At 35.7% G+C, this 20,114-nt stretch overlaps 1 protein-coding gene across 6 annotated transcripts in view; it reads right to left on the bottom strand.

Annotated features, from left to right (window-relative positions):
• Positions 1-20,114, bottom strand: part of LOC124213114 (uncharacterized) — a 56,273-nt gene that overhangs the window by 7,365 nt on the left and 28,794 nt on the right. For 4 of the 6 annotated variants that reach the window (XM_046614022.2, XM_046614023.2, XM_046614026.2 and 1 more), the window contains one exon: positions 17-277. In XM_046614022.2, coding sequence (XP_046469978.1) covers positions 17-277 — 261 coding nt within the window. Of the gene's footprint in view, positions 1-16; positions 278-4,062; positions 4,201-4,328; positions 4,491-20,114 lie in introns of those variants that run through there. The other 2 variants (XM_046614028.2, XM_046614027.2) reach the window with 2 other exon arrangements.

Below are 20,114 nucleotides of genomic sequence, written 5' to 3'. Positions count from 1 at the left end.
GTATTTACGTCCATACCTGTTTGACTTTGGGGTGGCGACGTCTTTGGTCTCGGAGGTGAATTTCCTCTCCGCTCTACCGCCGTTGAAAAGTTCGATCGTTTCCCGGGTGACAGTTTCTAGCATCGGTTCGCCGCCTCTGCGACCCTTGCTGAAGGTTCTCTGGTCGGTTTTGCGGACCATAACCACCCTCGACAAGGGTTGGTTGAATTCGTGGCCGTGCATCGTTGGGGGAATCATTGCGAGTGGCTGAGAGAGCGGACCTCCGACCCGCGGAGATCTGAAAAAACACATGATACGAACGGTTAGAAATCTCACGAGAATCTCAAATCTATTGTATTGCATACAATTTTGCTTCATGGTTGGGACGGGGTTGAAGTTCCGAATTTTAAAAGTTCCGAAAGTGCCTGATTCGGAATTTTTTGCCGACGAAAGTTGAAGTGAAGAAATCGAACTTTCACGAAACAACGAAGTTACGAATTAACCGAAAGTCGACGGTTCGATAGTTCAATTCGTTGCGCGCATTTTTATCTATGTAATGAAATACAGAATCAGGGTCAAAATGTGAAATTGATATATTTACAACAGATGAGATACGATATCGAATATCCAAAGGTGCCAAAATTTTCACAATTCACAGGATTTCAAAACGTTGAGTCAAAAAATGGAAAGTTAAAATATAGAGAGATATGAAAGTTTAAATAACCAAAATAAATAATCATCAGCAGTGAATTTATATATATTTTCCATATTTTTACATTTTATCAGACAAATCAATATAATTAACAGTTTTCTTTATTTTCGTACCCGAAACTCTGTATTTTTTTTTACATTTCTGTACTTTATACATATTTCTGTAATTTTCTATACAGTTCTGTAATTTACATAAATTTCCTACATATCTACATTTTTTCCATCATCAATTTAAATTCTTCTTTAAGGCATAGCTTTTCTCTGAATAAAAATTTTTCCAAAAAAAAAAGTTTCGCACTATAGAATACTGTGTGTTTAGAACACATGTTGTTTTTATTCTCATGAATATTTACTGATGAAATCTGATCAGGTAATTTATTATTGCAATTTATCACCGTTAATCACGTATGCTTGTTTCGTTAAAGTGCGTAAAAATAAATATGTTTTATCTATATATAACAGAGTATCTTCAATCTCGGATGAGAGCACGGTCCATTAAATCAATGGCGTTATAAATTAACCATGCATGCTTCATTCGCAACGTGCAGTTAACCGCGAACTATTCCTAGTTAGCAAATTGAGCTCGCGTCCATGTGACTTTCAACCATCAGCAACGAGTGAACGCGTTGCGCTAAATTTACACGTAATTAAACATGAAAGTGCACATGTGTGAAATATTTAACCACCACAATGTGTGATGTATGTATATATACATTTTTTGTTACAATTTTGTAGCTCACAAATCAATTTTGATGCAATTAAATTTTTTTTTTCAGATACGGAGTGTAAAAATTTTAAATACAATGTTTGGAAAGTAATTTACTATTAAAAGTAGAATTGATTTCAGTGATGTTATTTATCATTGAAAGTAGAGCTTTACAAATTAAAAATCGGTAACTGACTTCCTTCTTCATAGAAAATCACAAACTATAGAATTTTTCAAGAAAAATTTGATGATATTTAGTAATAAGTTTTAACATTTTGCCGTAAACTATAAAAATAATTAGTTGACTTTACTGTGAATTGAACTTTGAGCTCGAATAACTTTGGAAGGATACAATTTATCAAAAAATGATAAGAGACACTTTTTGTAAAGGGTTCAATTTCCCATAAAAATATATATGACTCATTTGGATTTGTTTATTGATTTGTGAGCTACAATATTCTAAAAAAAACAACCTCTAAATATTAATATTAAGAGCTCCGCTTTTGACAGGCATCTTTTCTCACCCCTCCGAAAGTATTTCAGAGAGGGTTAAAGAAAAAAAAAAAAAAATACACGTATATTTACAAGATTAATCCGCGCGGTTTGAAGTTGAGTTCACATGGGTTATGTATATAAAACTATGTACAAATTTCTAAAGCTGTGCACCGCATATAATGAAATTTTCCAAGCAATTATTATAGTAGTTGGTTTTGTACACATGCATACAAATTTATATAAATATATGCACAATACATATGTAAGCAGTAATGTCGCATATAAATCTTGTTAACTCTCACTTAATTCCAGAGTTCAGCAGGACTTCGGTGTATCGAATTCTCGGTAAATTTCCCCTATCCAAACTTATTGCCAATGCTGTTTTTTAACGATCGATTTCTTTATAAACGGTACTTTACAGTTTTCGCCTAAATCTCACAGATTTCGAATTCTTCTGTGACATTTATCTACAGCGCATATAGTTGGACTGATTTTTTTCGTGTTTCATGTTTTTCTTTTTCAGTTTATCTTCCATTTGAATTCAGATTAGTTCGCTTCTGCATATAATTATGATAAGTTTATGTAAAAAATAAAATCAGATATTTTTTTATCAATTTCCTTCCAAGTCATTTTAGATAAATATGCATCCCATAAAAATTTGATATACGAACGCTATTTTTACTTCTAGGATGGTTATAACTTTTTCTTTTCGCACAATCATTTCTCACAAATTGACTGAAATTGATTGATAATGTTTTGCTTATACTTCATCAAAACAAAAATAATAATAATATTAAAAAAAAAAAAAAAAAAAAATCAAACCTATTTTCACATGCGTTATTCACTTACACAAATCAGAGCAAAGAAAGTATCTGACACTTGATTCGGTACATTTGTCTTTTGATCTCACTTACAAACCGACGACCCTCAATTAATCCAAAAAAAAAAAAAACGAACCGATTGGGTCAATCAGATGAACGAAATTTTACATATTAACTGAAGTAAACTGCGTTCATTATTCAACAATTGAGTAGAACTAGTGACGAAAGAAAGAGCATGAAAATTTTGAATTCAGTCCACACAGCTCATTTTCAATGACGCAGTAATATTCATGTAAACGTTGGCAGGTTTTATTAATATTTTCAGAATATTATTTTCTATGCTACAGTAAAGAAATATCTACCTATGCGTGGTAATTGTTTTACATTATTTTGTTCCTTTTCAAGTTCAATCACTCGCAAAATTGCAAAACTTTGAATAGATCTGTAGAGGAAAATTGGAAATCGCAAAAGTATATCATAAGCATCATGGAGCGCAATATGAAAAATTGCAAATATTTGTATGAGATCGAATTGCAATCATTATAAATTTGTGTCGCGTGAATGTTTTAAGAATGTTTTGAGTACACCAAACCGACATATTTCCCAACAAATATTCCTGTAACAGAGTTTAGAAACACATTTCAGTTGCGTAAATTTCCGGTTTCGTGAAATTTCATCGCTTTAACCTTTCTTAGCTTGTGATTTTCGATATTTCTACGTTCGGAATCATGGTTATTTTGATTTTCGGTTTTTCTGACTTATTACACCCACTGATTGAATAAACTACACTATGTGAGAAAAATTCAATTTTCGGAATTCTGCTCTATCGAAACTTTACTTTACGGAACTTTGCTCTATCGTAACATGAATTTTCGTAATCTCCCATATGAGAACTTTGAGCCGTCACGTTTCCATACTGAGACAAATTTTTAGTTCCGGTTATCGCTCACTCCTTGACTATTTTCATTTTTTACCACAATCGACAAAATACAGTTCTAGGTAGAAAATGAAAATTAGTTTTCTAGCTGTTACCGGAAAGTCTAGTATCCGTTACTATTTTGCGTTGCAATAACCAAAAAAGGATCGACAATAGCGCAAAATGGTTAGGCGTACCTCGTTTTTCGTAATTCCAACAATATTCAAACAGTTTTTTCAACGACGCGTGTTTTACCGAATTTTTCTAGTTACTGCAAAAAATGAAATTTTTCTCAGCGCACCGTTCCAAACTTAGTTGTTTCGGAAAATTTCGACTCCTTTACTTCAAGTTTCGCCATGAAAAACGTCAGAATTAATCGCTTTCGGAACTTTTAAAGTTCGTAAATTCAACCCCACCGCAGATTCGTCACTTACTTTACAAGAGAAGAATCAGTCTAACCGCGATGCAGTGAAAATATAGTTACAACAATGCCGAATACACCGTTATTCCCATTTCAATCAGGCAGCCCTTAGCGTCTATATATCGCATCAGCCCCAGGTATCCTCAACCACGATTACCAGTCCAACTGACAGCAGCCCATGGAAGATGGTTTTCAGGCTGGTTCAGTGACTCTCGGCACCCACACCACGATCATTGGCCATAATGACCGTCGAGCGTAAGACGTCGTTAGGATCCTTACAGTAAAAGCGGCTGGTCCAGCGAGCAACGGGGCGACGACGGGAGAAACTGGCACGAATGTTAGGTACGCGAGCCTAATTCAACCCAACGACAACTCAACTTCACTAAACTAAACTGAACCGAACTTTACTGACCTACGCACTACGAAAGAGAACCGAGAACTGAGAACCGAGAACTAGCCGCTATGGTCGAGACCCGGTGCAGAGTTGGTGCAGGAATGAGAATCTTGGCACGAGGTGCGGGGAAATCGGGGTTCAGAAGAGGAAGTTATACGAGGCATGGGGCACTACTCGGTACCCGGTGAACGGAGAACGGTAGGGGAAAAGGCGATAAACCTTTTTTTTTATTTCACTTTTTTTTATTATCACGGTGTCCTGGAGATTTACTCGAATTTTGATTGTCCTTAGAAAGTTCTCTAATCTGTCCATGAATTTTCATTGTTTTCTGCAAATGTTCTATTTTTAATGTACTTCGATTTGTTACGGGTTTTTTTTTTACCGGACACCATAGGCATACATGGTGAACTTTCGGGATATCAGTTCGTCGTACCTGTCTTGGAACGATTGTGACAGTGGTCAAGAACGAATCGACTTCGCCGTCTTGTTGTAAAGTTAGAAAAAAAGAAGACAAAATTTTTTCAGACAAGATTTTTATGAACGGAATATTCAAAATACAGGTATATGTCTGGCGTTTATTATTTTTTTTTTTTATCTCATTCAGATTTTACGAGATTATTTTGTTCGAAAGTTATTGGATGAAAGTAGATTTGTGTTCGAAGGACGGTTTCATTTTTGATTTATAACTGTACTTTAACGTAAGATTTCTTGAGTAATTTGTACTGTTTAAATTTTATCCATTTTATGAAACTTGTTTGCGAGTAAATGAAATTCAGCCTCAGCTGTGTAACGGTAAAAAAAAAAAAAAATAAAGAAATTCGGTACAGCTTTCGAATTGTTAAAAAAAAAAAAAAAAAAATTTGCAGCACTGTTTCATACTGTTAACACTTTATGCAATTTTCTATGAGAATTTTGATTATCAAAACAAATAATTATGTATCAATATGACTAAATTTTACGAAGAAACTTATTCTTACAAACTAAGCCTCCTTAATATTATTATCAGTATTAACCTTGACGAAATTGGAAACTGTGCGCAGATTCGGTCACGTAGAATAATTGTTTCCTTGAAAACACGTTTGCGTTTTGCAGCATGGAACGAAAATGAAACCATCGTCGTCGTATTATTATAGTTATGAATTTTAAAAACAAATGTTGCTTGATATTCAGAAATTTTTTTTTCCCCAATCGGTTACTAAAATTGAGTCTGCTTAAAATAATTCGCAGTACCACTGATTTCGTATTGACCCAATTTTCTTGTCAAGTTCAACATGTACCGGCAGTCTTCTCAAGAAAAAAGTGAGGTACCAATATTGTGGGATTTAAAATATACCATCCCTGCAAAGATGTCTCAACTACATATAATTTCCTATTAAGTTTCCTTCACGGAAAATTATAGTCACTTACCATCGACCGACAAGCAGATGTAGGAAAAAAAAACGAATAGCAAGAAAAGATTTTTATCGCATAATTACTCGGCGTTATTTCATTTAAAAAAAAAAAAAAATGGAAATTACAGTAGTATAAACCATTATTACAAGTGACTGTGGCAGCAATATAAAATTACTACGTCTAACATCGTTTGGGATGTATAAACACACGCGTCATTTTATTTCCAGGCAATATCCAACCATCCAGAGTGATCAAACCTGTATTTTAATATGATAATATGATACAAAGAAGTTATTGGCGTTTTTTATCGCCGAAGATTGATTTCCATCGCGTAGGTATTCTGAATTTTCCTTATACCGGACGATGTTTTTTTAAAATAAAAATTCTTAAACATGTATAATTTTTTAGTAAACATACCGAAATACCTGAAATTATTAGAGCGCAGGATAGCATTGATTAGATAAAACGGAAACGGGCTTAATAATAATACTTTGAATGGACGGTATAATTCTTGCTCTCGGAAGGAAAGTGTCGATTTACCAACGAGTTTCTAATATAACCACGCGTGGCAAAAAGACGTTCGTTTCTGCAGAGCAACGAGGCAGAGAAAAGTGTTGAGCGGAAAAATGCCGAGCTGCGTTAGCAAAATTTCTTTACTATACGTTACCAAGATAGGATTTAGTATGGCAAATTTTTTTTCTTTCGCTTGGCAACAGGCTTGAAAAATTAGCAAGAACTCACCTAAACTTGCTAAATTCACGCTGCGCTAGCAAACACTTTTATATCCACTTATATTAACACTTGTTTATCTTTCCTCGGTCAGCGATTCTCTTTGTCACTCGCGTAACGTGTACGTCTGCATTACGTCTTTTTCAAATCTACGATATTTTGGTCCTTCATTAATCATAAGCAAACATACGGTATAATATACATTATTTTCGGTACTATACCTATAAGTATGCATAAAATATGTAGAGTAACCGGATAGTTGTTTTTAAAAGAATAGACTATATAACGCAGCGAGGTGGATAAAAACACTTTACCGTTTCGCACGAGCAACGACCGCGTCACGTATCACAGTAGTTTTCTAATTTTTTGAAAATAAAATCAGGTGTAAAGTAAATTCTGAAATCAGTTGCAACGAAACTTTCAAAAATTCCATCCAACACTAAATGAATTTCCTATGAAAATAAAACGAGTATCGTTCCTCAATCTCCGTTTAGGATTTCAGCAATTAAAAATTGCGAAAAAAATTTGGAATATATCCGGTGGCAAAAAAATCAAAATTTAAAAAAGCGAAGGAATCATCTACGTTTCGTATACTCAGGTGGACGCCATTTTGCTTTGTAAATATAAATCACGGAAGTTGGTAAAGTTTCGTGGCAGGTCGATCTTTATTCATGTATGGGAAAAAAAAAGCAAGGAAAATAGATGAATGTGTTATATAAGCGGATTTTTCTATGCAACAAACTGCCAAAGAAAGAACTTTGCACGCTGAGACTAAATCTCTGTAAGATTATAGCCGACAAAGTTACCGACCCGACCATAAGAGAGGAGTTTCAACTGGAGTCATCGTGGATGAGTATAGTTTGAATCATCAGACTTATAAAATATCATATTTTCGATTACAAACCTGTATCCAAACCACAAATCCCGGAATTTGAGAGTCATTTGATCATTTCAGTTAAATTTGGCCAAGATATCAGGGTACAGAAACCATCATGCGAGATGTCGGACTTTAATTACATTATAACGTTAAGTAAGCGAGGAGTAATCTCAGATTTTCAAAGCAGACTGTACGTTCGGTGTGCCTGAAGGAAGACGCGCAGGCGTCTACTTCGCGGTAATTTCACAGTCTATGGTTCGACCGGCGATTGGATTTCGCTGATAAAACAGCAAAATAAAAGTATAAATAGCGCCGGTTATCAGATCTGCATAATCGTTGCATCAGCCGGCTGTGAATCCGTGACGTTGATTACCTGCTGATCAGAAGCCTCGTTCAACCTAACCTAAAATCGGAAGTACGCGATGATCAGCCATGATGTAAATGGCACCTTATAAAACTCCCTCAACTTTACAGAGGTTGATTATAAACGACCCAACCTTAGCGTGACGATTATAATCCAAGTAACTCTACGGACCCCGATGATGAAGAGCGTCCATTAATATCGTGAGTTGTTTTTTTTTTTCAAATTTTGTACCCCCCCCCCCCCCCCATTTTGAGCTCACGTAATTAACGGACTTCCCCTAAAACAATTATCTCCTATGCTTACACACACGAGTTAACTGTTTTATCATCGGGGTTCCGTAGATAACGATAATCAAGATAGAGATTCGTCGCTGATAAAATCACGGAAGTTATCTCACGTTGCGCTGCTGGAAATGATGCTCTAATCAATGCAGCCGGCGTGGCATCGGTCCACTAAATATCAATTTCACGGTCATCTCGCGTCCATCCAATCCGCCCGCGAACCTTTCACCCGAGACGCTGCGAGTGCGCAGATCGCTCGTCTGCGCCTGCGCACTGATACCGCTATTCGCCGAGCTAATCGACGCGCGTCAAGCCGCTCCGGCCTGCTGCACGAATCACGTGCGTACGTTACGATTCTAGCTACTGGTTTACGCACTTGGAGCTAACGCTGCGCACGAGACAACGACACGTGCTCGAGGCGTTATTTTATTGTGAACGGTCAGGATGAGGTGGGAAAATGCGTCCTGTTTTCAGTTTGATTATACATTTTTGAAATTTATCACAGACTCTAGAATTCGAGCGTTGACAAAATATTTGGAGTGAAAAGTTGACACGGGTTTTTCGCTTTTGTTTTTCGTGTTATGACGTAATTTTATTAAATTTATGATAATCGTTAATTCTGACGTTTCGATCTATGGAAGTATATTGAAAGTATAATCACAGTGTTTCAAAGTCAAATACATCAAATCATGGATGTTCACATCTTAAACTTTGAAAAGCATGATTCTGGATACATTTTTTTTGATAATAACAACTGCTTGTAGCCTCGTTTTTTTTAAGCAAGTTTTTGCATTAATCTGAACTTCATGAATCTAAAAAATAAAATTGAGGTTTGGCTTCACTATAATAGGAACCTAATGCATCTAATGATTGAATGAATACCACAATGACCAATTCATGTATAGTGACATTGACAATTACACCTTATATAAGTTACATCAATTACTGCAAATTGAAAACAATTCTTTACAACATTTCTCAGAATATTGATACCTACCTAATTTCTACAATATCAATTTCACTGTGCAATAAATTTCACGAAATTTCTCTCAGAGCATATACAATGAAACAGTTTGTCAGTCTCGAACATCCGCGTTGAAACTTGATTAATATGTTTGCAAATTTCTTTGAAATTCACCGTTTGATATTCAAAGTTTTAGACAAAGTCTCAAATAAATACTAAATATATGATCTTAACTTTACTAACGTGAACATAATCCAACGAAAAAATTCTAACCTGCAACAAAAAACTTGACTTTCATTTCATAAGAATTATATTCCCCAACATGCAGTTTTATACCTCGTACAGTCGATACACGTGTCTAAACAACGATCAAAAAGACGTACGGTAACTAATTTACGTAATTAATATCATCACGCGGAGTTCATTGCCACCATAATAATAATTAATTGTTTGGAGAGACGCGGTAGCTATGCTCAAGAATTATGGACTTTGTATCTATCATCGCCGATGATTCCATTTCACACTAAGGTACCGAATGATGACTGGAAATAATTTTATTTTATAACTGTTAAGATTCTAGGAGATTGATTAACAGCACTGATCAGTTCGCACAAAGAATGTTTGAATGGAATAAGATTGTCGATTTTTGAAAACAATACGTAGGTATTGAAATTCTCAGAGAATATACTGTACCTTCTTTCTTTCATGTCTTACGTACAGTTTTTAAAAGAGAATTTATTTTTCACAAGGTTTTCATTAGCAATACTTGTACCTTGTACCTTGTTGAAAATAATTGCAATCAGGTCACGTGTTGACAATTCATAGATAAACAAGAAATCGGTGATAATGATGTCGAGAATGGTTTGACCACCGTTCGACTATTTAACTTCGTACCACGAGGACGAAAATAGCTACGAATGTGAAAACCGCATGAAAGTATCTATGATATGAATATGCAAACACGGAGGGAACCATTTCAAGGAAAGGTTTCTGAATAAAAGCAACCTATTTCGCCTTTAGCATAAACATAAAAACATAACTGTGCATACCAATCCATGTGGGCGAGTGTACCTGTAAAGTACAAGTATAGAGGCACAGTAGCAGCACACGTTCCTTAAATTGGTATGAAATAGCAGTTTACCGGTTTACAGTTTCCACCATTGCGCATTGCGTGCTTAGACATGCCCGGTAAAAGAGGTACCTACACGTGACATCAACGATAAATTCACGACACATCCCGTAGGACGCTCGACTACAGGAACCAGGCTGCGGACAATGTCACACGGTTGACAATGGAGCGATTCTCGTATTCCGTATCTCCGAAATTAAATATTCCATGTGGAAGTAAGTAGAACGCTCATGCTCAATGCTGCATATACATATATATATATTCGCGTGGAGGAAAGAGAAAATACGCAAAATGTAACACAGCGAATGCTGTCTCATTGTGTCGCATGAATAATTGTCCAATTGTCGCAGCACAATGCTTGCCGCAGGCCACAGAAGTCGAAGTCAAGAAGAATACATAATGTGGCATTGAAAATTTCCAGCAATATCTTACACCTCGTTCTCGTAAGTAAAAATACGGAAAAAACGCACGTATCGAGCTTGTTTCGAGGCTTCTTCGTGTTGCTCTTTGAGCAAAAAGGAAATAAAAATGAAATAAAAATCTACAGTTACCGCGATAAGAATTAACTTGATGGCTTCTTCTTCGGCGAACTATCCAGAGACTACAGGGAATGTTCTAAGCTTGGGACTTCCATAGGAGGTGATTAATGTAGTCTATCAACTTAAGCACTGTGTATACTGTACACAAAAGACAGAAACGTGCCGTTTCACGGCCATTCGCAGTACCAGGTAGTAAATCCATCCGGTAGGGAGTTCAAATAGTGAATGGATCCGCGGCGTAGGTACGTGAGAGTGATGGAAACGGCGCTATCGGTATTTTAAATTCAGTAGTCGCATGACGTGAAGAATTACACACTTCGAGTATACCGAAGTACTCTTGGTCACAATCCCATATGGAAACCTCATGAAGCACTTTACGAGCACGTGACTCCGTGGCGTGCTTCTAATTAATGCCGTTTGTCGTATTAACGATGCCAATTACTTTGATCAGAATCGATGTCACGGTTGGAAGTCAGTTTTATGAATGTAAGATTTATCTTGTGTTTCGACATACGAACGCGTTCAACGGCGAATTTGATAGTAGTTCGGAGATTTTCTTTCTTCAAAGCAACTAGACGCTGAGAAACTGGGTCTTCAATTGCACATCGGAACCTGAAATCGATTTTCCACACCCCCAAATGCAAAATGTGAAACGTCCCAAGTGCAAATAAAACACAACGAGACCGCAGACTGGCAGGGAAAAAGGTGGATCAATACGGGTGGAGGTTTAACGTATTTCATGCACGAAACCGAACGTATTACAATTTACTGATTTGCGTCTACGATCAAGTAGACATACTGTGATATTGATTGAAATAAAAATATTTCAAGCCGAGTTACCGAACATTTATCCAAAAAATACGACTTTCAAAATTGTTAATTTTATACAGCACTTTATAGGGATGACATGCTGCCCGCATTTCCAAGTGATAATTTGTATACTGAATGATTCTAGATGTCCGATACAAACTGTCCTACGGCTATGAAAAATTCTAAAGAAACCGTAACGACGATAAAAACAGGGGTTTATACCTCAAATAACTTTTAAACGAGTCAATTTATCAGAAAATGATAAGAGAACTTTTTTGAAGAGCGTTCAATTTCCTACAAACATGTGTGTGCGAATTTTTTTTATAACGCATCGTTGGCTACTTATAAAAATCAGAACAAGCAAAAATCATTTTTCCCGGATTATTCTTATGGAAAGTAGAAAAGTGCAGCTTCTTAATGTTAATATGAAGAGCTCAAATTTTAACAGCCGAGAAAACAATGGATCAGGAATGATACTGAACTAAAATTTTTCTTTCGTACATCTCTAGAGAGGTGTACTGTGTCGAATTTTCTTCGTCAATTTCAGAAAACTACTGGAATTCTAGCATGATGTTCCGCAATATGGAGAATGCTAAATTCGACCTTGTTTTGGTGTTCAGCAGCAGAAGATACCGGCAAAAATATTATTCTGTATCTATTGCTCGAGCCTTGCACCTGAGAAAGTACAAATTATCTTCTGGTGCTACAAAAAACCTGTAATAACAGAGAATAAGACCAGAAACATTGTTATTTGTTGCAGGGGTAACGGAATTTGCAAAACGTGTGAGTGAGACACAAAAACCTAACGAATACTTACGGACTGCACTGAACGATTAAAGATACTGTATCGACGCCTCTTACGAAAAGTAACACGTTTCAGATTTCTTGCGAAAACTAGCACGCTTTGATTTTCACGGCAAATACTAGCATGTTTCGGATCTTACCGTGAAAACTATCATGTTAGCATGTTCGTCAAACCGAAACGACGAATATTTCTATTCTGCGACGTTTTATCATTCTGTAAAATATACAAATGACGTATTGAAGTCATTTCGACTATCGCACATCGCACAAATCTTCAGAAAATCCTTATCGCACTGATCGAAACGTGTGAATTTTCGCGGCGATAACTAAAACGTGCTAGTTTTTGTAAGAAATCTGAAACATACTACTTTTCCTAAGAGCCGTCGGTATTACAGTGACCTGCGGTAGTCCAGGGTGAAAAAACGGCAGTCAAGGGAACGTTTGGACGATACTTTGAGTTAAGAAATGTTATCTGTTTGTAATTCCAATCATAATAAATAAAATTCCTTTTAAACTGTAATCTTACGAGTAACTTAACGTAGTGAGTCACTATGAAATTTGAGCTGTGTTGAATTTGACGCTACTTTTTTTTTTACAACGGAGATACTACGTACGTAGTGATTTCTTTCGTTTGGAATAGTAAATTAGCAGATTTTTTTGGCACGTACGAAGATTTTGACAGAAAATTCGAATAATTCAAATTAATATTTTTAAATTGCGAACATAACTTTCACCAGAAATCTGTACGGCTTACTCAAATTTTGAACTAGAATATTTCCTTTCATCGATTTACCCTAATGTATACGATGCGTTCTACATGATATTCGGGAGACAGATACGGATCAAAACATAAATATATGGTACGTTTGTTTAGCTGCGTGTGTTCTATACTTGTAGAAGCTGGAGATTAGGTTTTGCGACGATACATCGATTCGTTCAACGGTCACGCGACAACGAAGACTAAAGGTGACGCAATACTCCCACCCTTACCGACCGAGCAAACTCACCCTTCTTCTCCCTGTATTAAATAAACAAACGAACGGAAAGGGTTCAAATTTCGACGGTGCATCGCTCTTTTGTATCTGAATCCACGAAAGTCTTGTACTTTTCTCAAATTCGCGAAGGCCTTTGCTCGGTCGGTAAGAGTAGGAGTACCACATGACCTTAAATATCCTCGGTTTCGGGTTCTCGTTAGTTATCCCTGTCCCTCGACTTGGGTAAATCACAGCGTTGTTATTGCCGTATAAATTCCAATTTCAGCACTTTTGCCAAGTTATATTATACGAGTTAAGAATACCGTTGCTTTCGCAGTGAAGTTTAATGCCATATAAATTGTATAATACAGCTTTCTATCCAGACTATTCGACATTTGAAATTGTATCGTTACGAATATCTGTTCAAAATTCATGTCGGCATTCCGCATTCTCCGTTTTACATAATATACCGTTCGAACAACTGTTTTCATTTTGTTTTAAACATCGAATAATGTTAGCTATTTGTTATTGTGTAATATTCCGCAAACGTTCAATGGTCTTGAATTCGGAATCATTTTAACACGATGGATTCTAAATCTTTATAAATTCTTTCGCAGAATTATACGAAAAATCCTAACCTGGCCCTCTGAATATCTGTTGAAATTTCACCAATGACAAACATTTTCAAATAGTTATCTAGACACGTTGAAAATAAATTCACAAATGAATTATGCGTAGTTATTAAATAACTAGCGAAATTTTAAGTACTTATTTTTCCGAAATTATTCTGAAATCCGCAGAATATACTGTTTTAGAAACTAAAAAATGGCAAAACATTACGAAAACAATTAGTTTTCAGATATAAAAATAGTTTAATACATGTCCTGAAACATCATCGTAATGAAATTTGAAGCTGTTTAGAAAAATGCGTGAGTATATATTTTTAATACGTGTACTAATTAGGTACACCTTCTATAAATCACTCGAATCGTTGATTTAACATTCTATATTTCGAAATACAATCAAGGTAACGATTAGAAAATATTGATTCCTACCAAAACCTGAATAATATCACGTATATTTTCTGTTTCAATCGTTCGTGAAATATACAATAAAATTTCTGTCACGCAATACCATAATCACAGAAATTTCGCTAATAGCTATACGGGAGTTGCTTTATATTGAGCATATACGTACGCATTCCAATATACCTTTCTATTCGAAAGTCCATATACACCGAATCCTGAAAATACCGAAAGGCGAGTCTCCCGCAGCTATAATCGTCCATGGAACGAACGTAAGCGTTGTACATAATCTTACTTTAATCGATCAATTCCTTCAATCGAACCGAACCGATACCGGCGTACGGCTATTACGATAATGAGTATTCAGCATCGCCCATATAACGGTGTCCCTAATCTATACCTCATTCTAATCGTGAGCCATTAGATGCACAACCATGGATAAGGGAAAGCTGGAAGCATGATATAACGCAGTAAAAAACGCGTTTACCGATAATATGCGAATTTGATAAACACCGAAGATTGATTTTTGATACAATTTGCATTAAGATTGATCAAAAATAATCGATTAATTTTTACGGTTCTAATCTGGTCGTGTTCGATTATTTTTTTTTTTTTTTTGACTCGAGTAATCGATGCATCGATTATTTTTAGCGTCGTTGGGCTTTTTTTTATTTTTTTTTATTTTCAATCACATTTCGAAAATTGTAATTCTAATTGTCTATGGGCAGAGAATTTTGGTACCCGTTGTAACTTATGCCTGCTAATATTTTGGAAATGAGGTGAATTAGATGAATCTACACATGTAAAACAATTTCTCAGACTAGTGAACGAACTGCGAATGTACACTGAGAAAAATTTCATTTGCTATAGTAACTAGAAAAATTTAGTAAAACGGGTATCGTTAAAAAAAAAACTGTTTGAATATTGTTGGGATTACGAAAAACGAGGTACGCCTAACCATTTTGCGCTATCGTCGATCCTTTTTTGGCTATTGCAACGCAAAATCAGTTTCTGAGGTTTACTCTACTTTTTTAGTCAAACAAGGCTTTAACGTCAATTCATTCTTGCACGAGCGTTAAATTTTCGCAACGGTTACAAGAAAATACAGCAACAATGATCGTGATGAGAAAGAATAGTAACGGATACTAGACTTTCCGGTAACAGCTGGAAAACTAATTTTCATTTTCTACCTAGAACTATATTTTTCGATCGTGGTAAAAAATGAAAATAGTCAAGGACTGAGCGGTAACCGGAAATAAAAATTTCTCTCATTGCATGAATTTGAAAGAGAATTATACCAGGTTAGATAAATTCGCTAATCTTTATAGGTACTATTTTACTGTTATACTACCGAAGGTCGCGTTCGCTGTTTATCGGAGTCATAAATCTAATACGAGCAGTTATGCACAGACTTGACGAACATGCACGTAGCGGAAAAATGTTCATTCTACCGTACCTTCCCATTTCCTGTACTCGGTACGAGCGATAAGTATATTGCATAATGATTGTTGATTAGGTGTGAGAACCGTGACATTGCAGTCGATCGACACGAAACTTTTGTTCGGTATGCTTGATACGACGATCAGAGCATAAAACGCACGTGTAGGTTAAACGAGACCTTGCAAATCATACCGTAAAGTGCGAGAAGAGGAAGTAGAGGAAGATAAAGACGAATCGAAACGGCGAAAATTTTTACGACACTCAGTTCTTACGTCACAAATACTCTCATGTTTTTACAAATTTTTTTTATAAACTCGAATCGCTGTTTTATCTTGCTTCAAAAAACAGAAATAAAATTAAAAATAATCTCAAGCCACAGATGCACAAAATTTTGGACGTTCTGGTGTGAAAATTTCGCATGCCCCAAGTCATGTAATTTGCAGGAATTACTCTTACGGCCTTGAATACAGGTACATACGCAAACGATTTTAAAACCGCGCACATCATAAGCATTACCGATAAAATTTTCCATTTCAGCAATAGCGAGAAAGAAAAAATTATGGTATCAACTTCCAATTTCAAGGTAAACAAAATTACGAGTACAATACGAGCCTCGCGTTAATGTGCAAAATGAAAGCCCATAATTTATTTCAGACACATACGTATTACACGAGCATATTGTATATGGCAACTTATTTGTCTGCTAATTTTAGCAAGATAACATTATACTTATACCGTATCCGCTTCTCTGACGCCAATGAATCGACGAATTCTTTTTTACTTCTCTTTCTTTTTTACTTTTTTTTCTTTCATTTATTTGTTCATTTTTTTCTTTTTTTTTTCACCATCTCTTCAATCCTTCATCACCTTGACTTCTGATCGTCTTGCGAATGTCGGATGTATGCGTTTGCCTTATACGCGTCAGAATTTATACATCTTCACTTCGTAACGTCGTCGGCTGCGGTATACATTAAGTGCGATTTTTCACCATCTCAAAATACCGTGTCACGCATTTTAGTTTATACTGGCAATAAACAAAATCAATCGCGTTTTCATTCGATCTCGAAATAGTTTTACACACACATATATATATATATGGGTACATGCAAAAGGTAATTCGGGTTTTATGCCTTTTTTTTTTTTTATCTTTATTTCGCCCTTGCGGTATGATCAGGCTATTAAGAAACAGGTACGCCTTGATATTTCGTACCATCTACTCGCAGCTATACTTTATACCGCCTTGTTTCACGCTATCGAAAGATTGTATCGAGTCATGCGACCGATCGGTGTATAAAATGTGGAAAAAAAAAAAAAAAAAAAACAGATGGAAAAGAAACGTGAAATAAAGTAACAAAGATGAAAAAAAATATTGCCAAGCAACAAACTGGGTTAGCAGTACGCCGGCTGCGTTGGTCTGTACGTACATCGTATACCTACACGTAGCCGTTGTTAATTTGCAGAGTGTCAATATAATTACCACTTCAGAATGAAAAATGAAGGCGTATTAACTACGTAACGCGGTTCATGCTATTGTGAGCAAATAGTAAATACAGCTAGTCTGACAAGTATAAGACGTGCGTGTGTTGGGTACGTTATATAACAGGCAGTGATTAGGTCCAAAAGCCCAACTTTGTTTCACCGGGAGATTGCAATGCGAGTGTGTTCAAAATATCAAGTGTCTATTTCCACACTGTGAGAAATTTTTATTTCCGCTTACCGCTCAGTCCTTGACTATTTTCATTTTTTACCAAGATCGAAAAATATAGTTCTAGGTAGAAAATGAAAATTTGTTTTCCAGCTGTGACCGGAAAGTCTAGTATCCGTTACTATTCTTTCTCATCACGATCGCTGTTGCTATATTTTCTTGTAACCGTTGCGAAAATTTAACGCTTGTGCAACGATAAATTGACGTCAAAGCCTTGTTTGACTGAAAAAGTAGAGCAAACCTCACAAACTGATTTTGCGTTGCAATAACCAAAAAAGGATCGACAATAGCGCAAAATCGTTAGACGTATCTCGTTTTTCGTAATTCCAACAATATTTAAACAGTTTTTTAACGATACCTATTTTACTAAATTTTTCTCGTTACTGTAACAAATGAGATTTTTCTCAGTGCACGGCGATCATTATACGCACAAAAGCCCTGCTTCGGGTTTGTTTCGGAGTCGAGGCACATGATTTCTTTTTCGCACTCGCAATCCGGATCAAAGTCAACACATTGTTAAATTTCTCAAAGAGATTGCTAATTGTTCATCTGTATTATTTTTCTACGCGTTTATGCAGAGCGGGGATTGTAACCGCGCTTTGAAATCCAACCCGAAACGTGACTCAGACGATTCTGTACGTTCCATTTCACGTTTTGTCACAATGTGTCTCATAATTAGGCTTATACATATCTGTTGGTAACAAAGAAGACGGATATTGGCACATCCGTTACCCACCTGTCATATAAGCGGACAATTTTCGCAATTGCAAAAAAATGTAGTTAGTAACTGGTACCTCACAATATTCAGCTTACTGTTCAGACAATTTCTATTTTCTCAAAATCACCGCAATCCTCATATTTGGTCTACCGATACCAACTTTTTGTACTTTTTCGCTCTCGAAAATTTTTGTGAAGGGACTTCAACCTCAGCGAATACGAATGTGGAGCAAAGAGTTATCGACACGGCATCGATTATGGTCTAGAAGTTGTGTGTGTATATATATATATATATATATATATATGTATATATAATATGGGACAAGAGAGCAAATTTATATAATAGTTCTACGCAATCGGATTGGCACGCATTTTGCGGGATAGAATTATAGACGGATATAGTTTTGGCCTGCATGGCAAGATAGACGTGACGTGTGTAACAGTAGATGCAGTTCGATCACTTTCAGGTGAGTGGAATTAACGTGTGAATGAGAAAGAGAGAAAAAAAAAAAAAATTTTATTAGTATATCTCTCGTTGCAAATTTATGCAATATCTATAGCTGATAACCTGTTTGTAACGCATACGCGAATACGTTAGATATTGTATCGTGTACGAGTGGAGCGTAAGGAAATTTTGTCAATGTTAATTAAGTTTCGATTATTTGTGACAACGTTTCGATGTTGAGAAATTTTTCAGCAACTGAAATTTTAAAGACATTGCCCAACGTAGTTGCCGAAACTTGACAATTTTTTCCACCGATATTTTGGGATCTCAAACGTGATTGATGAGACAAAATTATACGTCAATTATATATATCGAATGTTTTTTTATAAATATTGAGCGTAGAAAAAAATTAGGTTGTACGTATAATCAAAAAAAAAAAAAAAAAAAAACAACATCAAGTTTAAGAAAATATATCTTTTTACTTTTTTCAGCATGATGCCTGAAGATAAAAAAAAAAAAAAAAAAAAAAAACATTCCGAGAAACTCCGAGTTTATTATTTTACAATCTGTGGACCTTCCAAAGTTCATAAGCATTACAAATGTATGTACAAATGTCAAAGATCGTATTTTTAATTAAAAGAAGAAAAAAGACACCGGTCATGGGTACAAAAAAAAGTTACTGGAATACAGATGCTGAAAAAAAATTAACGATTGGGCTGAAATTTTTTTCTTTTCACATTCTCACGTCATTTCGACGTTTTCAACATTCATATACTGTTGTAGATACCATACACATATATAATATTATACGTACAATATGTAAATATGTGTATAAATTTTTTTTTTTCAATTATCATTCTCACATATGTGTATAAATACAACAGTGGGTACCTGAAAATTACATACATCGAAATGTGGTGAGTGTAAAAAAAAAAATTCACCTCGATCGGTATTTTTTTTTTTCATGAGTTTCTGTATTCCAGTAACTTTTTCGTACCTATGACTGGATAACTAGTGTTTTTTTTTTGTTTTTTTCTTTTCACTCACATATTATACAACATGACCGCGTCACCCGGATCGAAAGATGGACGACGATGTGTGCCTGAGAGTAACCCGATCGCACGAAACGCAACGCGTAATACCTGGCATGCCTGTCTCTGTATATAATGTACATATACAGGTATACACGTATATGCGTATAAGGTATTAATTTCTAAGCAAGCGACGTGTACAAGACGAGTCGAACTAGGACCGATCGTTGGTGGTCGCAGTTCAAGATAGACGGAAATCGGTGCGAAATAGATTGGATTGAAAAAAAAAAAAAAAAACAAAACAATAAATTGAAAAAAAAAAAATAAAAAAAAAAAAACACACACACCTATACCGTACACGATGCGATGGTTTACCTCACAGGTATTGTACAGGTAGGCGAACACCTTGGTCAAGTTCAAGGCTTCGCCACATTGCGCGGTTGCG

This window comes from Neodiprion pinetum, chromosome 2, assembly GCF_021155775.2.
Source record: "Neodiprion pinetum isolate iyNeoPine1 chromosome 2, iyNeoPine1.2, whole genome shotgun sequence".
Classification (NCBI taxonomy): Eukaryota; Metazoa; Arthropoda; class Insecta; order Hymenoptera; family Diprionidae; genus Neodiprion; species Neodiprion pinetum.
The sequence above is the reverse complement of the archived record's forward strand: the minus strand, read 5'-3'. Positions and strand labels throughout refer to the sequence as shown.